Source organism: Eubalaena glacialis, chromosome 15, assembly GCF_028564815.1.
Source record: "Eubalaena glacialis isolate mEubGla1 chromosome 15, mEubGla1.1.hap2.+ XY, whole genome shotgun sequence".
Lineage (NCBI taxonomy): Eukaryota > Metazoa > Chordata > Mammalia > Artiodactyla > Balaenidae > Eubalaena > Eubalaena glacialis.
Genome location: NC_083730.1, coordinates 75,974,212 through 75,993,562, shown reverse-complemented (window position 1 = coordinate 75,993,562; position 19,351 = coordinate 75,974,212). Strand labels below are relative to the sequence as shown.

The window sequence follows — 19,351 nt, the reverse complement described above, 5'->3', positions numbered from 1 at the left end:
CCTTTGCTGGGAACACTCTTCCCCACCCTGTTTCACAGTATCCCATCTTCTGGGATACTTTCCCTGACCACCCAGAGGAAATTAAACACCACCCACCTGTCCTGGTACACTCATCACAAATGATCACAATTACTATTTGCCTGTTTTCCCTGCTACAATGCAAGCTTCATGAGGGGAAGGACTTTGGTTTGTACTTTCATACATATTTTCCTAGCAAACAGGCAAAGAATAAAAGATGAAAACAATGATACCCACTCTGTGTGAGGATGTGGTTAAACAGGCATTTTCACATACTGAAAGATGGAAAGATTCTCAGATATATTTCTTTCTTTCTTCCATCCTCTCTGTCTCTCTTGCTGGAAAGGGGTGCTGGCCACGAGGAGTCTCAGATCATAGATCCTTCAGTAGCTCCCCACTGCCCTTTTCATAATATCCAAGTTCTTTAACATGACAGGCAAGACCAATGTATCCCCAACATCTAGGTTAGTGCCTGGCACATAGTAGATGCTCATTAAATATTTATTGGGTGAATGAATGGATGCATGGATGAATGTTTGCCAAGAGGACTTACACTGTAAAACCTTTATATCATGTCAATCTGAGGTAGGAGAGAAAATGTAAAAAATATCACTATGCATTTCCAAAATGCTGTGTACTCACTAACTCCTTTTCTCACCTCTTCTCCAGAGTGGCAGCAATTCCCATCCCGTCCCATTCACCAGAAGAGACAACAGAGGCACAGAGAAGCTAAGTGAGTCCCCTAGGGCCATATAGTGAATAGACTGTGGGCTTCATTCATGGGAAAAGGAACATCTCTAAGATTGCAAGATCCTTATACCCCACCCCAATTCTGAAGACCCTGCATTGCTATTAAGCACCCAAATCTTCCCAAGGTTCTAAGCTAGGCTAGTTCAGAGTCAAACATCCAGAAGGCCCTTATTTAATCACTTTCACATCAAGTGTATATTAAGTGACCAAAGGGTAAGCAGCTTTGTGCGAGAGGGTGCAATTCCTAAGAAGGCCAGCAGGTGGAGGCAGAGCGCACCCAGGTGTCTTCCGCTCACCTGCTGTTTTCCACAAGGTAATGAACAATTTTGTCCAGGACCTTCTCAAACAAGGCTGTACGGATCCACAGGTGCTTGATGGCGAGTGGGGACAGGTTGGGCAGTTTTGGCAGCTTTCGCACATTCTCCTGGAGGCCCTGGATCTGGTTTCGCCTTCAAGACCAGTAAAGGAAGATAATAGATATTCACAAAAGAGGAAATCCAACAGGATCAATGTGCAAATGGGAAAGTGTCCAACTTCTCTAAGAAATCAAGGAATGGCAATTAGAACAACAACAAGAGCCCATACTGTTCCTGGAGAATGGGAAAAGAGTTGAAAAAATAATACCGAGTGAGTGTGAAGATGTGGTAAAACTGACACTTTCATACACTGTTGATGGGTGAGCCAAATTCTCACACTGAAATTTCTGTCTCTCCCTCTCTTGGCTGGAAAGGAGTGCTGGCCAAGAACAGTCTTGGATTATAGATCTTTTGGTGGCTCCCCATTGCCCTGGAGAAGGAAGCTTTTTAACATGACTAGCAGGGCACTCCATGACCTTGCCCGTTTGCCTCTCGAGACACCTCCTTACCACTCTCTGCCTCTGACCCCATGATCCAGCCAGACAGAGATATCTGTGGATCCCTGAGGCTGCGAAGCTCTCATCTGAGGACTTCCATGAGCTGCTGCTTCTTCCCGGCTTCCCCCGCCCACCCTATTCCCTGGCTGACTCCTTCTCACTCTTGAGGTCTCAGCGAGGGCACCCCCTCCTACAGGAAGCCCTCTTGCACCAGCTGAAGCTGGGGAGGGGCCCCTCCTCTGTGTTCCCTCAACCTCTGCAGCTTAACTTCCCGCTCACTTCTCTGTCTTCCCCTCCACACTGTGACCTCGAGGGTATAGACAATGCAATTCGACTGCTTTTAAAATAAAATACTGAGAGTCTACCAAGTGGCAAGCCTTGGCCCTTTTTCACGCCTGTATCTCCAGGGCCCAGCACAGTGCCTGGCACACACAAAGGGCTCAGTAAATATGTCCATGAATGAATGATTGCACAAATGAATGAATGGGCACCTGGAATGGACATCTCTCATTCCTCCATTAGAAAGTTGCTCCCAGTGTTATGGAAGGTCCATGGAAATCCATCCCTTTAAGAAGTTATCAGCAAACACCTGGGAATTTAGCAGATGGATTGGAAGGCACCTAAAGACCAGGTGGCTGAGGAGTCAGATTCCAAATGGGAGTTGGCAATGCCAAATCCATAGCCTTACCCATCATGCAGTTCTGGCCAGCAGCCAGGGGCTGGCAGGGCCTAAAGGGCAAGGAAAGGGCCATTTCTCATCCAGTGAAGTGGAGTAACCACTCACGGCAGAGAGGGTAAACACATGACATGCATGCCTCTCTCTCCCTTCTCTTGCCCATAACAGGCATGGCTAATCAATCCTTGCCCTCTTTCCCATGAAGCCCACTCACAGCTCCAGAATCTTTCACAACACAACTCTCTGTGCAGCCACTAGGACCAAATGGGTTTGAAACCTATTTGCCATCCCTGACCAGGCTCCAGGTAGGGGGTTTGGCTGTGCAGTCGGGACCCTGGGGGTGGCTCGGGTGGAAGGCCCTCATGTACACACTCTCAGGCCATGAGCCTCCCCCCAGTACACACAATCAGCCACTAAGACAACATCCTCTTCAATGGCTGCTTCACTGTGAGCATCTGTCCACGCAGACAGAGACCATGTTGGTTATGTTAAACTTTGATCTTCCTGCATTTGGCACAGGCTTGGCTCAGAGTAGGCACTTATTCATTTTACAGTTGTTTCTTGGGCATTTCCCAGGTGCTGAGCACTGTCTCAGACACTGGGGACCTAATGGGGGATAGCACAGGTGCAGCTGCCTGCCCTCAAGGAGTTCAGAGTCAAGTGGGGGAGACAGACAACAATCAAGTAAACAGTAAACGAATGAATGAATAAATTACAGGTGGTGATAACAACTGGGAAGACAATAAACAGAGGGATATAAAAGAGAAATGGGGTGAGGGTTGGAATTTACCATTAGTTAGGGGAAGGCCTGAGGATGACAAGGAACCAGCCATGGAAGATGAGGGGTGTGAACTGGGTGGAGGGTACAGTGTGTGCAAAGGACCTGGGGTGTGAAAGAATCTGGCGGGTTTGAGGAGCAGAATGGAGAGTGGAGAGGGTGCGAGGAGGTGCAGGCTCTCACAGAGCCCGGGGAGGAGCAGGGGCTGGCCTCTGGGGGTACCCTAGCCTGTACCCCGTTCTCAGCACTTACGCGCTCTCGATCAGCTGCTCCAGGTCCTGCACCTTGCGGCTCAGCTCCTCTGCGGGCGGGAAGCTCTTGCCCACTTTCATGAAGAGAGCTGCGATCTTGTTGCTGCGCAGGAAGCCAGCCGCCCGCCTCCGCAGGCCATGCAGGACGCAGGCCTCCACAGCCGCTGCGGGGACACAACGATCAGCAGGCCCTGCCCATGCTCCCCAGTGCCCAGCCTGGCTCTGAGCTTCAGACACACACAGGTACCTTGAAGATCCGGGGACCCCAGAATCACAAATTTCGTGACAGCATCATAGCAAAAAGCACGTATGCCTCTCCACCATCCAGCCCCTCAAAAGGGAGCAAGGGGGCTTAGTGGTGAACCCACGCTTGCTGCCCAAGGTCAGATCATCTCTGTTCACATTCTCTCCTGGCCAATAACCAGCTGTGTGACAGGGGGCAATTACTTCCCCTCCCTGTGCCTCAGTTTCCTCATCTGTAAAACGGGGATGGTATGAACATTAACCTCATGAGGTTGCTGTTAGGATGAGGTGGAAAAAATGCACGGAAAGCACTTTGCACAGAGCCTGGCACATAGTGTGTGCTTTACGAATGTTAGCTATTACTCCTGTCAATGAGGGAGGGGAGCCTGGACCATGTGACTGCTGAGCTTTATTCTGGTTAGAGAATCACATTGTTGTCATTACTACTGTGACTCCAGTAACAGCTAACATTATGGATCTCATTTGATCCACAACCAGGCAGAAAGGAAAACCATCCATTTTTCAGATGTGGAAACTGAGGCTCCCAGAGGTAAACTGAACTGCCCAGGGCCACCCAGCAAATAAGTGATGGAGCTGGGATTCAAACCCACATCTGAACCCAAGGTGTGCTCACAACACTTGTGCCTCCACAAAGGGCCTTTGAAGAGAGGATTCAGTCATAATCTTCCCATTTCTGTGTTTCCCCTGGAGGCCCCGCCCAGCCCTCCTCAAATAAGAGACCTAGGGTGTAGCCTGGGTTCTACCACTAACTTGCTGTGTGACCTCAGGCAAATAACTTTCCCCCTCTGGTCCTCAGTGTTCCCTTCTAAGAAACAGACCCTGTGCAGGCCATTCTGATGGCCCCTATCTCATATCTGATACTCTCAGCAGCCTTTATTTATCTTCTTACTTTCCGTCTTACACAGCAGACTGGGAGCTCTCTGGTATGCACTGGAGCATAATCAATGTTTATGGGAAAATGTGAATTTATAATAAGAGCCACCCCTTCTTGGGCACCTACTGGGTGTCAGACCAGTGTTAAGGTTTACCTTCCCTGATCCCCGCGGCAAAACTCATGAAGCAAGTGTTCTAGTTACTGTCATTTCAGAAGAGGACACCAGCACTCAAGAGCCTGACCAAGGTCATGCCATGTGCAAGGAGAAATACTGAGAAGTTTCGGTCTAATTGCCTGTGTTGTTTTTGTTGTTGTTGTTAGCAATGACTTGGCTTTGAAGGATTGTTCACATGTTGCCTAATCTGCTCATGGATTTAAAATATTCTGGGTGATGATCTCTAAAATATCTTCATTTTTGCTTACATACCCAGAACTTTGATTTCTTTATACTGATTAACTTCATGATCCATTCCGGCTTGGTAGACATTTTTCCATTCTTTCTGACAATGGCTCATAAGGAACAATGGACAAAAGAAACCTCAGGGACATCCCTCAGGTCTCATTTAGAGCCAGCAGATTTCTCTCACCCCCAAACTCTGATCAGAGTTAGAGAATTATTATGATTTTTATCATTCTCTAGTCTTCTAAGTCTTTAATTGGTAGGTATGCTAGTGAGTCCCAAAATAGACATGCATATCATGTCTTTTGCAAATAAAAATGTCCAGGAGAAGAAAGAAAGACAGAGATATATATCTATATTTATATAGAGAGATATATATTCCCATATATATGTATGTGTGTGTATATATATGTGCATGCATAAATGTGTATTTTTATACATAACGTAACAGCTTATAGAAAAACCCGAATGAACTTTTTGGCCAACCCAATATATACATAAAACATATTTCTGGGACTTCCCTGGTAGTCCAGCGGTTAAGACTCGGCGCTTTCACTGCCATGGGTCCAGGTTTGATCTCTGCTCAGGGAACTAAGAGTCCACAAGCCAGGAGGCACAGCCAAAAAATATATATATGTATATATATATTTATTGATTTAAATAAATGCATTATCACCTAAAAAAATAAGATCTTGCCCAAGGTCACCCAACCAAGAAGTGGCAGAGGTGGGATTTGAACAGAGGTGGGCTGCAAGGGGCTGAGCTGACGTCAGTGGTTTCCCAGGTCATGGCATGTGCTCGGCCAGCTGCAGGCCCACGGGTGGTGTCCCCGGCCATCTGGATGGAAGCTGATGGGTCCCTCCATAGGGCCAAGACCGTTAGAGGGGCATTACAGCTTGTCCTTCGTTATGAGACTCCAATCACGAAATAAAAAGGTTTTCAGGGAGAAAGAAACACTCCCACATATACGTACACACTGCTTATGCACTGAATCCTGACTTCAGGGACACGGTAAGACACCTGTCTCTAGCCATTGTGAAAGTACAGTAAGAACCTGGCAGCGAGGTTATTTCTGGAACCCTGTGGGCCTCACAGGTTCAAGAAGAGAAGTCTCAGTCACGCTCTGAGCCTGCCTCCTTTGCTGAGCCAGCTGGAAGAGATCCCTCGGGATGTGTCTATGGCTCTTGATTCCTTATTATTTTTTTTTAAGTCCTCATTCATCCTGTCTCTTTACCTGGGTGAGGAAAGGATGCAGAGCCCATCCCTTAGATGCAAGACCCCTGGTCGCTTGGGGTAGGGTCACTGCGAACGGAGCCCACGGGAGGGAAGGCATCCTTCTGTGTCAACCATGATTACCTTTTCCCGGGGTGCAGATGTCATTCTTAATTTCTTCTCTACTTCCAAATCTTTTCTCTACTTCCAAATTCCCTAATGGAGTCCCTTTAGAATCCAAAAATAGCTTTGCAGTTAAAAAGCAAAAGAATGACATGAGAACTTTGCTCAAAGAAAGACGCCACATCCCCGAGGCAGCCCACAGAGGGAAAAAAAGCCACTTTTCAAGGCCATGGGCCACTAACTCACCACAGAAAGAGACGATGTGGCTGCTGTCTTCGTGGACAAACTTGCGCGTGACGGCTTCCTCCATAATCTGCTTCACCTGGAAGGCAGAGGCACCAGAGGGGGAGACCCAAACCCACTCAGGGTGCAGACACCTCAGAGGGTTACATCACCCCCCATGGTGTTCTCAGGCTGCTTGGGATGTTTTAGTAACTGCTTTCCTTCCACATCCTCCCCGCTGTGTTTTCTGTAGGGCTAGGGCCTGTGGCCTCTGATAGCCCCACACTTCACACTGAACTAAATTATTTTTTCAGGCTCTCTACAGAGTGGGCTTCTCTTGAGGTGTCACAAAAAATGTCCTCTCCTTCCTGACTGTCCACATCATCTAAGGCATCCAACCTCTAACTCCTTCCATCCCCTGTTATGGTTTCTTCAGAGTACTTCCTGTCCTATTTGTTTACTGTCTGTCTCCATCTTCTACAACTTAATTTCCCCAAGGGCAGGGCCTTATCTGCCTTTTTTTCACGGCTGTAGCCATGGAGCCTAGAACAGTGCCTGGTCCACAGTAGGTCTCCATAAATATTTTCTAAGTGAGTGGATGAATGAATGAATGAATGAATGAAACGGGTATATGAAAAAAACCAGGAAGGTGTAGTATGAAAAATCAGCCCTGGAATCCTGTAGACCACAGTTCAAATCCCTGCTCAGGTACCTACCAGCTGGATTTGTGATCTTATTTTGGGAAACAGAGGCTTAGCAACATGTAGAAATTCACCCAGAAAGGCAGAGCTGGCCCAGAGTGGAGACAGAATCCAAGCTGGGTCTGACTCCCCAGGCTGTGTGTTTTTCATACTACATTCACTCATTCAACAAATATTTATTGAATACCTGTGATGTGCCAGGCACAGGGGACACAGCACTGAAAGGGCAGCCATGCCTCTGCTTATGGAGGTGGCCCTCTGGTGGCCTGAATGCCCTTCTGCTTTGCTGGATTCTGGGCCCCACTGTGCCTGGAGTCACTGTAGTATTTTAGCAAAGTGTTTCTCCCCTCTAAGGCCTCAGTTTGCCCACCTGGAGGTTGAGGAGGTCAGAAGAGATGATCTCAAAACCTGGTCCCAGCTCTACATCTCTGGGGCTGTGACATGGGGATCCGGAATCCACCCCCATCGATGAGCCCCTACTCCCTTCTGGCTGCCCTGCAGCCCACCTAGACTTGGCCTGGCCAACCCATCCACGCACCTGTCTGAGAGCAGTCTCAGGCTCTCAGTGCCCCTCTCTCCCTTCCTTCTGATTGCCTTCTGGAGGGGAACACAGAACTCAAAGCATCCTTGGCCATGTTCTCCGGAAAAACACATGGCAGTGACCACCTGAGAGCTGACACAGCACTTCCCCCGACATAACCAAGTCAGCACCCGCACCGTGAACAGCTCCCGGCCGCTAAGCCCAGCAAGCTCTAAGCCTGGTTTTGCCAGCAGCATTTAAAAGTCTGAAAGCTATCTAACTGAGCCTGTGGAACTGGTCCCACTTACAAATGGGGAAACTGAGGTTCAGGAAGATGAACTAGTCCACCCAAGGCCATACGGCTAGGAAGCAGCAGAGCTGGAATTCCAACTTATAAAAATGTTTCTCATTTTGGCTCCAGCTGCCATATCCTGACCCCTCTAGCTACTAGCTGTATTTCCTCAGGCAAATCATGTCGCCTCTCTGAACCTTAGTTTTCTCACTGGGTAAAGGGCTTGTAGGAACAGCACCTACCAGGGGCAATGGGAGGACTGCACAAGGTAATGCACCCCACGTGCTGAGTACAGAGCCTGGTGCGCAGTGTGCCTGTGATAAACGTTAGCTGCATGCAGGTCACTGCCCTGCCGAGAACCTCACACCTGGCCTCTTTTACCGTTATTCTGGTCCTGCCTGAAACATCACCTGTTAAGATTAAATTTCCTTGCTTGGGGACCCATAGTGGATGCTTTTGTAACATCTATCAGATTTGTGATGATTTTGTCAGCACCTGTCCCCCCTGCCAAGCTGTGGACCCCATGAGGGCAAGCACTCCGTGTCTCCCTGCTTAACAACTGTGGTCCCAGCACACAGTAGGTGCTCATAAAGTTCTGTTTGAGGAATGAATAGCTTGAAGGATCATGATTGACTTCTGCTTTGGTAGAATATTCTAGTTGAAAAACATGCTTTCTTGTCACTATAATCATGGGTAAACGGACCAGCAGCATAATGATCCCTGGAGCAAACAAAGGCACAGAGAGGTGGAGTAACCTGCCCAGAGTCACACAGCTGGTGAGGAGTGGATTCAGGGCTTGAACCCAGGTTTATCCGATTCCAGGGGTTGAGCCCCTTCTACAACATGCCGTTAAGCCCACATGGTCTCAGAGCATTTGTCCCCCTCTCTGCCCTCCTCAGCCTCAGGTACCTGCCTCCCTCTTTTCTCTGCTCCCAGCACCCAGACTTGGACATCCTTTGGGAATGGAGGCAGAGGGAGTGAGTTCAGGCCAAATAGTGGCGACAGTGGACTGTCAGGGAGGCATGGGGGTGGGTGTCCAGGCAGCTGGATCGGGAGTACTTTCAAAGGCACAGTGAGTAATCAAGAGCCAAGAATTGGGAGCCAAACAGACTTGGGTTCAAATCCTGGCTCAGCCACTTACTAGCTGTAGGAGCTTAGGCAAATTCCTTTACCCAGCTCCAATTTCTACAGAATCGTTTTACTGACTCTTTTGGCTCCACCATCGAAATAGACTAAGAGTCCAACCATTTTTCCTCCCCTCCACCAGCACTGCCCAGGTGCAAGTGATCCTGGTCCAAGTCATATCTCTCCTGGATTGACACTGTAGCCTCCCACTGGTCTCCCTGCATCTACATCCTAGAGGCTGTCTTAACGTGTCCAGAAGGATCTTGTTAAAAGGTAAGTCAACAGAACAACCAGACAGAAGGTCGATAAGGAAACAGAGGACTTGGACGACATTATAGACCAACTGGACCTAACAGACACATGAACTATCCAACCAACAAGAGCAGAATACACACTTTTCTCAAGTGTACATGGAATAGTCTTCAGGTTAGTGTGTTAGGACACAAAACAAGTCTGAATAAATTAAAAAAGACTGAAATCAAAGAAAGTATCTCTTCCGATCACAGTGGAATGAAGCTAGAAATCAACAGCAGAAGGAAAACTGGGAAATCCAGAAATAAATGAAAATTTAAACACACCCTTAAACAATGAGTCAAAGAAGAAATCACAACAAAAATCAACAAACATCTTGAGACAAAAGAAAATGAAAACACAACATGCAAAAGTTTATGGGATGAAAGAGAAGCAGTGATAAGAGGGAAATTTACAGTTGGAAATACTTACGTTAGAGAATAAAGATCCCAAATCAGCAATCCAACTTTACACCTTAATGAACTATAAAAGGAGAATAAACTAAACCCAAAGCTAGCAGAGGGAAATCAAGATTAGAAATAAACAAAATAGAGAACAGAAAAAATTAGCAAAAGCAAGAGTTGGTTCAAACAATCAGCAAAATTGACAAACCTTAAGCTGGACTGACTAAGAAAAAAGGGGAGGGCTTCCCCGGTGGCGTAGTGGATAAGAATCTGCCTGCCAGTGCAGGGGACACAGGTTTGATCCCTGGTCGGGGAAGATCCCACATGCCGTGGAGCAACTAAGCCCATGCACCACAACTACTGAGCCTGTGCTCTAGAGTCCACGAGCCACAACTACTGAAGCCCGTGCGCCTACAGCCCATGCTCTACAACAAGAGAAGCCACCGCAATGAGAAGCCCGCGCACTGCAACGAAGAGTAGCCCCCGCTCTCCGCAACCAGAGAAGGCCCACGCGCAGCAACAAAGACCCAACGCAGCCAAAAATAAATAAGTAAATAAATAAATAAATATTTTTTAAAAAAAAATAAAAAAGGAGAGAAGACTCAAATAATTGAAATCAGAATTGAAAGAGGGGACATTACAAGGGACGCCACAGAAATAAAAAGGATTATAAGAGAATACTATGAAAACTGGATACCAACAGATTGAATAACCTAATAGATACTTAATAGACTATAGTATAGTGTAAACGTAACACTTATATGCACTGGGAAACAAAAAAATTCATGTGATTCATTTTACTGTGATATCTGTTTTATTGTGGTGGTCTGGAACCAAACCTGCATTATCTCCGAGTCAAGCCTGTATATGAAAAGCCCACAGCTACCATCATACTCAATGGTGAAAGCCTGAAAAAGCTTTTCCTATAAGTTCAGGAACAAAATAAAGATACCTGCTTTTACCTCTTCTATTTAACACAGCACTGGAAGTCAGCCAGATATATTAGGCAAGAAAAGAAACAAAAGAGGGACGCACACTGGAAAGGAAGAAGGAAAATTATCTCTTTTCCCAGATGACATGATCTTGTATTTAGATATTATATACAGAGAGAGAGGTTTGTATGCCCATGTTCATAGCAGTGTAATTCACAATAGCCAAAAGGTGAAAACAACCCAAAGGTTCATCGATGGATGATAGATAAACAAAATGTAGTGTATACATACAATGGAGTATTATTTAGAGTTAAAAAGGAAGGAAATTCTGACACATGCTACAACATGGATGAACCTTTGAGCACATCATGTTAAGTGAAATAAGCCAGACACGAAGAGGCAGATACTGTAGGATTCCACTTATATGAGGCACCTAAAATAGTCAAATGCATAGAGAAAGTAGAATGGGGCTGCCAGAAGTTGGGGTGGGGGCGAGGGGAAAATGGGGAGTTAGTGCTTAATGGGTACAGAATTTCAGTTTTGCAAGATAAAAAGAGTTCTGGACACTGGCTACACAATAATGTAAACATACTTAACACTACTGTACTTAAAAATGGTGAAGGATGTGAATTTTCTGTTCTCTGTATTTTACCACAATTTTAAGAAGCATGTATGTGTTAATGTAGTATAAATAAATATTTTCTAGTTAGAAAAAACAGGGTAAGTCCGACCACCATCCCTCCGGTGCTCAGAGCTCTTCCGTGGCTCCCATCTCACCTGGAGTGACAACCCAAGTGCTCACGATGGCCCACAAGGCTCCACATGACCTGGGTCCATCACTGTCCTCCCAGCCTCCTCCCCCACTGGTCCTGTCACTCACTCCACATACCCCATATCTCCTTGCTCCCAGCTCAGAGGGCACGGTCCCACCTCACGCCTTCACACTTGCTGTTCCCTTTACTGACCCAGCACAGGAACATTTGGCTCTGCCGGGCTGGTGTTCCCTGCAGCAGCAGGACAGCTCTGGGGGGTGGGAGGAGTGCCGAAGCGTGACCACTCCATTTCAGGGCAGGCCTCAGCTCCTTCCAGAGGGCCAGCCCTCTCTTAAGCAGGTCGCAGCCCTCCTGCCAACGTCCTCCTGTTCCTTGGAGGCGGCCATCTGCCTGTCACCCTCTGGAGTGGCTCTGATGCAGAGGCCCTGCTGCCAACCTGCCCCTTTCCCCACGGTTAGCGCAGAGACCACCAGGCCCCATCGGCTCCCTCCACAAAAGGAGGCTGTGAGCTTCCTCAGGATGCGTGAAAAACCCTTCGGCTTTAGCTTCCGGCTCTGCTAGCAACTAGTAGGGGCCCTTAGGCTGGCACCACCCCTCTGGCCGCAAAGACCTGCCCAGGATGCCTTAACCTCTTTCCATTCCTTTTCCTTGTCACCTGCTTTCCAATCCTGTAAACTGTCACCTCCCCTAATGTTATGGGCTCAGCTGTGTCCCTCCCCGGCCCCCCACCAAATTCATGTTGAAATCCTATCCCTTAGGACCTCAGAATGTGACAGTATTTGGAGATGAGATCTTTACAGAGTGATTAAGTTAAAATCAGGACATTCGAGTGAGCCTTCATCTGATATCATCTGGGGTCTTTATAAGAAGAGGAAATTTGAACATGGACAGGTACAGAGGGAAGACCATGTGAAGATACAGGGAGAAGACAGACATCAACAGCCGAGGAGAGAGACCCAGAACAGACCCTTCCCGCCCGGCCCTCAGAAGGAACCAATCCTGCCGACACCTTGATCTTGGACTTCCAGCCTCTAGGACTGTGAGAAAATAAATTTCTGTTGTTTAAGTCACCAAGTGGTACCTTGTTATGGCAGCCCAAGCAGACTAATACATCTGCCGTCTTCCTCTCTCCCTCTCTCTGGAAGGCCTGGAGCATCCCTAACCATCGCATGTGGCAGATAACACTGATGTAGTACAAAGAGGATGGGGCCTGGAGGCTTTGACTTCTCTGTGTTGCAGGATGGCCTGGCCAAGCAAAATTAAGATTCAGAGGTCAGCTGGTGGCAAAATCATGGGCAGGTGTCTTTACTGGGGGCTCTGTGTGTTTGAGTGATAGCAAGAGGGCTTTCTGGTTTGGGGCTGGAAAGGAAGGAAGAGTGTGGGGTACAGGGGCCATGGGACTAAGGGGTGGGGAGAGGATGGCAGTGGGGGCCATGAGAAGGTTCTGATGATGTGGCAGATGCCGCAATGCACCACTCAGATCCCATGAGGACCGGAGGCTGCCAGCTGCTGGGAGAGCTGCTGTCCCTTAGGAAACAGGGTCACTGCAGCTGCAGAGAGGGCCTCCCCCAAGGTCACAGTCCTTCCCGGGGTGGCCCATCCAGTGAATGATGCATGTGGGGTGTGAAGATCCGGCATCCTTGCCCTAACATGGGACAGCTCTAAAGGGCCATCCCAGATCTCCACAGGGCTGAGGCTTCCACGGAGGCCACATCGTGGCCCAACTTCTCCCTCCACCCACTCCTGCTTCTCTGCCTCACCTCCACTGGTGTTGACCCTGAGAGCGTGCCCTCATAGACCTCCGGCATCCTGATCTCTATCTCAGCACTGACCTCGGATCAACACGTCTGGACAGCAATCTACAGGGACAAGTTGCAAGTGATACAAACGCAGGTGAATTCATCTGGGCAGGCGGCAAGAGAAGCAGCCCTCGGATCCTGAGTTCAAGGTGGAGAGAGCTGCAGGGATGGAGTCAGACAGTCCTGCCCTGAAGGGGCCCTTAGTCCAAAGAGCCACAAGCTAAGGGAGGTGGGAGGTAAGTGCGATGGGGACCAGCAGAGCTCCTCGGGGCGGAGCCCAGAAGCACCAGCACTGGCACCAGCTGGGAACTGGTTAGAGATACAAATGCTCAGCCTCACCCTGGACCTACTGAATAAGAAACTCTGGGGTGGTGATCAAGCCCTCCAGGTGATCTCAAGCACGTTCAGACTGTACTCAAGGATCTAAGGGGATGGAAAAGGAGAGGGGGGGAGAGCGGGGAAGGGTGGGGGAGGATATAAAACAAGGAGCTGCCCCAAAATCCTTAAGAAAGAGGCGTAGCAGTCACAGCTGTCTCTGGGGACCCTCCCCACACAGCCTGCCCCTTCTGGGAACCTCTCCCCCCCACCCTGATCAGACTGGGGGCAGTAGCGGTTCCTGGTTCCCCAATGTTAATATCACGGGGTGCTGCATGCTTTCCGGGGTCTCACAGCATCCTTCCCTTGCCTTAGTCAACAGCCCTTTATTAAATTCACCTTAATGTACTCAGTTTGGGGAAAGCACTTGCTTCCTATCGGCACCCTGACTGCACACACGCATTGTCTCAACTCCAAAATCTGCAGAGCAGAGAAGGCCGTCTGCTTACAGCTGTGGATCCTGAAACTCAAAGGGTAACCTTGCTGTTGAGGTCACACAGCTGGGAAGCTGGCTGCAGGGAGGAGCCCGTGGCTGCCTGGCTCTGGGCCTCTTATCCTGGGGATGGATCTGGGGGTGGGTGGTGGAGGGGAGAATGCAGCACCCACGGTGTTCTCAGCCTGAACAAGGGGTTCTGGCGAGTGAGGGCCCCTCCCCACCTCCGTTGGCTCCCAGCTGTGGGCTAGAATATCTCCCCAGAAGTTCATAACAGGCTGACAGCCGGAGGCCAGGAGAGGAAATTAAAAGGCAATGCTGTGGGAGCCTCCCCCAGAAGGTCACTGAGAGTCTTGCAGAAGAGGGCATGGTCTCGCTGCAGGAAGAAAGAGGCTGCTGCCCACTCCCGTGAGGGGGGGACCCATCCCCGGGGACAGATCAGCACTGTGGGCAGGGGAAGAGGGTCTGGCAGCTGCGCAAGACTTCTGAAATTAGCTCAACCACCTTCCCCCTCTCAGACCCCCAGACATGGTCTTGAACTTGGTCCACCTTGGAGGCAGACAGATTTGAGGGACCGTGGGGTCGTTTGGATACAGTGGCAGTGGCAGGGTGCCATCCTGGCTCCTTGCAGCCTGTGTGATTTTCTAAGCTTTGGACCAGGAATCCCGCCCCATTTGGGCGGCACAGAGGCAGTGACTATGGTTGGTGCCACTCTGGAGCCACACAGACCTGCATTCTCATCCCAGCCCGGCCACTCACGTCCAGTGTGAGCTCGGTCGAGTCGTGCCCCTGCTGGCACCTCAGTTTCCTCATCTGTAAAGTGGAACCTATCATCCCCTGGGGCTGTGCTGAGAATTAAATGTGATGTGACTGGTGAAAGGGCAGGCCGGGCTAGCACACAGTAGGAGGTTTATGACGCTAAAGCTTACCCTCACTTTTCTGGGCACTCGCTGTGTTCCGGGGACTATTTGTAAGCACAACCTTAATAAGGTCATTTCCCAAGTTATTCCCATTTTATAGATGGGGAAACTGACGCACAAAGATTAGCTAACCTGACCCAGGTCACGCAGAGGCAGCAGGATTCAGACCCAGGGCCTTTGTTCTAATAAATACTTTGTCTCTCACTGCAGAAGCGGAGGCCACTGTGAACCAAATGCTTGCTATTCTCCTTTTGTTTTGTCATTCTGCTTTTGTTATTAAAGGAGAATGTATACTAAGAGCATCTACGAAGTGCCAGGTGATCTGTATAGAATGTCTGATTTAATCCTCACGAGAGCATTATTATCCCCATTTTAAAGATGGATAAAGTGAGGCACAGAGAGTTTATACAACTTGTCTGTAGGTCACACAGCCAGGACTTGAACCCAGGTCTGTCTGACGGCCTGACCTGCAGCCCTGCCTCCAGCCCTGCCCAATCTTGGGTCAGGCCCTCTGAAATCCCAAGGTGCTGAGAAACCTGTGAGGAGGGATTCTCCAGTGTCTCCCAACTTGGGGATGGAAAGAGGCACTGAACTGGGAGTCAGAAGACCTGGGTCACCTGGATGTGACTCTGCCAACTACAGCGCACTGTGGGGACCCTTCAGAGGCAGGGGGACCTCAAAGGTCACAGTGGTCGGGAAACTGTGATCCCTCTCCAGCTCCATTGTAAGGAGTCCAACAACTGCTTGCGTTTCTCCAACGATGGGGAGCTCACTCTTTTTGGAACCAGCTTCTCAGCTCTAAGGACAGGATGTGAGGAGGCAGTTGAGAGAGGCTAAGAGCCCAGGAGGTGGAGTCACTGACCTGGGGTCCAATCCTTGGCCACTCACTGCCCACATGATGCTAGACAAGCTTCCCCATCTGTAAAATGGGGTGGATGGTCTTAGCACCCCTACCTCACAGGCGTAATGTGAGGCTTGAATGAGATTGTGGAGACTGTACCTGGCACATAGTAAGGATGTTACAAACAGTAATGACTCTTGAGATGATAGTGACGGTCAGGTTCACTGCGTGGCCCATGGTGGATTTTCATGAGGGTTAGTTAGTTAGGTGAATGGCCAATTGCTAAGGCGCCCTTTCAGCTCTATTCACCAACCCCAACTTCCTCTGGCTGTGGCCCAGCCGTGCCTCTACATCAGGCCTCAGAGCACCTACCCCACCCCACCGCCAGCCCCACCCTGCAACCATTCAGAAATATGCCCCGCCCTCCCCCATCCTTCCCTCCCTCTACCTGCAAATATTTAAACAGCATAAAAGGAGGATTAATCTCAGGAGGGAGATAGGGAAATCCGGGCCAATTTGCAAAGCCAAAAGGGGGGCTCCTGGTGGCTCCCTGGTCTACCCTGTGTCTCTCCTCCTCACACCTGCCACCTGCCCACACCCAGGTACCCTCATGTTGCCCACCTGGAACACTGCCAGGTTCCAAATCAACTTGCTCCTCCTCCCTGCCTCTCCACACTGTGTTTACTCCTCTAAGCCCCGGATGGGAATCACATGGCCCAGTATGCAGGGCTGTCATAAGGATTACGGAAAATACAGGCAGGGGACCTCAAACGAGACCCAGCACACAGCTGGCACCATATAAAAGGAGGCATTTTAGTGATGTGAGTAAGAACGTGGGCTTGGAGGCCACCAGGCCCAGGTCTAACTCCAGCTCTGCTGTTAGCTGGGGAACTTCAGGCCTCGGTTTCCTCATCTGTGAAATGGGGATGATGTTTGCACCACCTCACAGGGCTGCTATGGGAGGATTCCATAGACAAAACAGGCACAGTGCTCAGAACCACCCTGTCTAAAACAGAGTCTCTTGCATGGCACCCTAGAACTTATCACAGCCTGATCGTCACTACACATCTGTGGATTTATTCATTCAGTGTCCGTCTCTCCCAAGTAAACCTTGAGCCCCTAGGACGAGCAGTTCAATATATATTTGGTGATCACTCTGATTATATCAATAACACGAATACCAGTAGCCGATGTTTATGGAGCTGGGTTCCAGGCAGTGTCCTAAGCCCCTTTGACGCCTGATCTTGTTTGCTATGTGTGTAAGGCTGGGGTCAGCAAACTTCTTCCATGTGTGTAAGGCTGGGGTCAGCAAACTTCTTCTGTAATAAGTCAGACAGCAAATACTTCAGGCTTTAGGATAGCGGTGCCATATAAAATACAGGATGCCCAGTAAAATCTAAATTTCAGATAAATAAGATATATATATATATATATATATATATATATATATATATATATATATATTTTTAGTATAAGTATGTTCCAAATAGTGAATGGTAAATACTTTTGCTAAAACATTACTGTTTCCCTGAAAGTCAAATTTAATTGGGCTTTCTGAATTTTCATTTGCTAAATCTGGCAAACCTCTTTTTTAGGTCACCTACAGTCTACGTCACAGAGTCTCTTTTGCTTTTACAACCCTTTGTAATGTAAAAAGCACTCTTGGCTCAAGGGCAGCACACAAACAGGCTACATTTGGGCCACGGGGACCCCTGGTTTAAAGCACCCAGCACAGTGCCTGTGGCACATAGGAGGCCTAAATAAACATCACCAGAGCTGCCACCTGCTTGGCGGAGGCCTTAGAGCATCCGCACGCCAGCGGGGGTCTCAGGTGGTAGGGGCCTGGTGGTGCAGGTGGGTGAGTAATGCTTAGGCAGCAACAGCTTCTGAGATGGAGGCCCCTAGGCAGCCTGACTCTTACATCTGCAAGAAACTCACGGTGGAGAGGACCGTTAGATTAGGATGCCTGGAGGGCCTTCGAAGTGGTTTTAAAAATAACTCTCAGGGACTTCCCTGGTGGCGCAGTGGTTGAGAATCCGCCTGCCAACGTTCGAGTCCTGGTCTGGGAAGATCCCACAGGCCGCGGAGCAACTAAGCCAGTGCACCACAACTACTGAAGCCCGCACGCCTAGAACCCGTGGTCCGCAACAAGAGAAGCCACCGCAATGAGAAGCACGTGCACCACAACAAAGAGTAGCCCCCGCTTGCCGCAACTAGAGAAAGCCCACGTGCAGCAATGAAGACCCAATGCAGCCAAAAATAAATAAAAAACAAAACAAAACTCTCAGCATGTAGGGAAAGTGGGGAGAAAAGGGGGGGTGGCTCAAAGGCCCCCTTGACAATGACTGGGGTGCGGGGGGTGAGAGGTGGATAGGCTGGGCCACTCTGCAGGCACCCCGGATGCTGAGAACAAGATGCAGATACCTTAAGAGGCCAGTATTTCCAGCCCTGCCTCAGGACGCAGGTCCCCAAAGGCAATGCAATGGGTTCACCTCCATGCCTTTGCCCACGTGGTGCCTTCTGCCAGATGCCCCTCCATGCATGCTCCAGCTAGCTAACTGCAACTCAGGCTTCAGCCCAGGTGTCCCCTCCTCCTGGGAGCCTTCCTGGACTTTCCATACCCCAAGCGGGGATAAGCGTGCCTCTTCCACGTTCCGCTAACACCTGCCTTCCCATAACGTATCACATGAACCAAAACTGTCAAAACTGACTGCTCAGTGAGTCAGCATTCACAGAGCGCCTCCTATGTGTGCATTAGGTGGCAAGCAGATGGAGTCCCTGTCCTCATGGAGGTCACAGTCCAGCAAGGTGGAAAGACATTAACGAAATCACACCAACAGGTAGGTAATGACGAAGCGAGACCAGTTCTCTGCAGTGAAAGAACTTGGTTCTATGAGAACAAATAACAAGGAAACTGGGTGGGTGGGGAGGTCAGGGAGGGCTTCCTGCAGGAGGTGATGCTCAAGATCTGAAGTACAAGTAGAAATGAACTCTCTGGGCTTCGGATTCACCAACTCTAAAGCACAGGGAAAAAACTTCCTCCTGCTACTGCCCCCACAGAGGTGCCCTGGAGCTCAAAGGAAGGAACAGATGTACAGACAGTGTGGCAGGGAAAAGCACTACATGGAAATAGCTGGCGGCTCTGTATTTTTTAATTTGATATGGGCGAGGCACGCAGGAGGTGAGAGTTGGGAGGGGCTGGAACAGGGCTGAGGCTGATGGGTGGGGCGGGGGGGGGGGGAAAGGAATATTTTGGGAAGCTCCGAAGCACAGACACAGATGTGGGGGCTGGATGGGACCGCCTGGCAAGCTGTAACTATTCCTATGGTGTGGCTCCACCTGCCTTTCCTGCCAAATCCTGTCCCTTCCCAGTCACACGTGCATTCCTTCTGTGTGACCCACGTGACTCCCACCACCTGACATTCGCTTCTGCAGTCCCCTGCACCTGACATCCCCACCCACTCTTACCTCCACCTCCAGCTCTGGAAAAACCACCCAGTGCTCCAGAACCAGATAATGTGACC

General features: G+C 49.4%; 1 protein-coding gene across 3 annotated transcripts in view; it reads right to left on the bottom strand.

The window, feature by feature from the left end:
* SGSM1 (small G protein signaling modulator 1) overlaps positions 1 to 19,351 on the bottom strand; it is an 82,746-nt gene that overhangs the window by 50,915 nt on the left and 12,480 nt on the right. For 2 of the 3 annotated variants that reach the window (XM_061169398.1, XM_061169399.1), the window contains exons 3-5: positions 6,446 to 6,521; positions 3,328 to 3,490; positions 1,065 to 1,217 (exon numbers count right to left, since the gene is read on the bottom strand). In XM_061169398.1, the coding sequence (XP_061025381.1) occupies positions 1,065 to 1,217; positions 3,328 to 3,490; positions 6,446 to 6,521 (392 nt within the window). Of the gene's footprint in view, positions 1 to 1,064; positions 1,218 to 3,327; positions 3,491 to 6,445; positions 6,522 to 19,351 lie in introns of those variants that run through there. The other variant, XM_061169400.1, reaches the window with a different exon arrangement.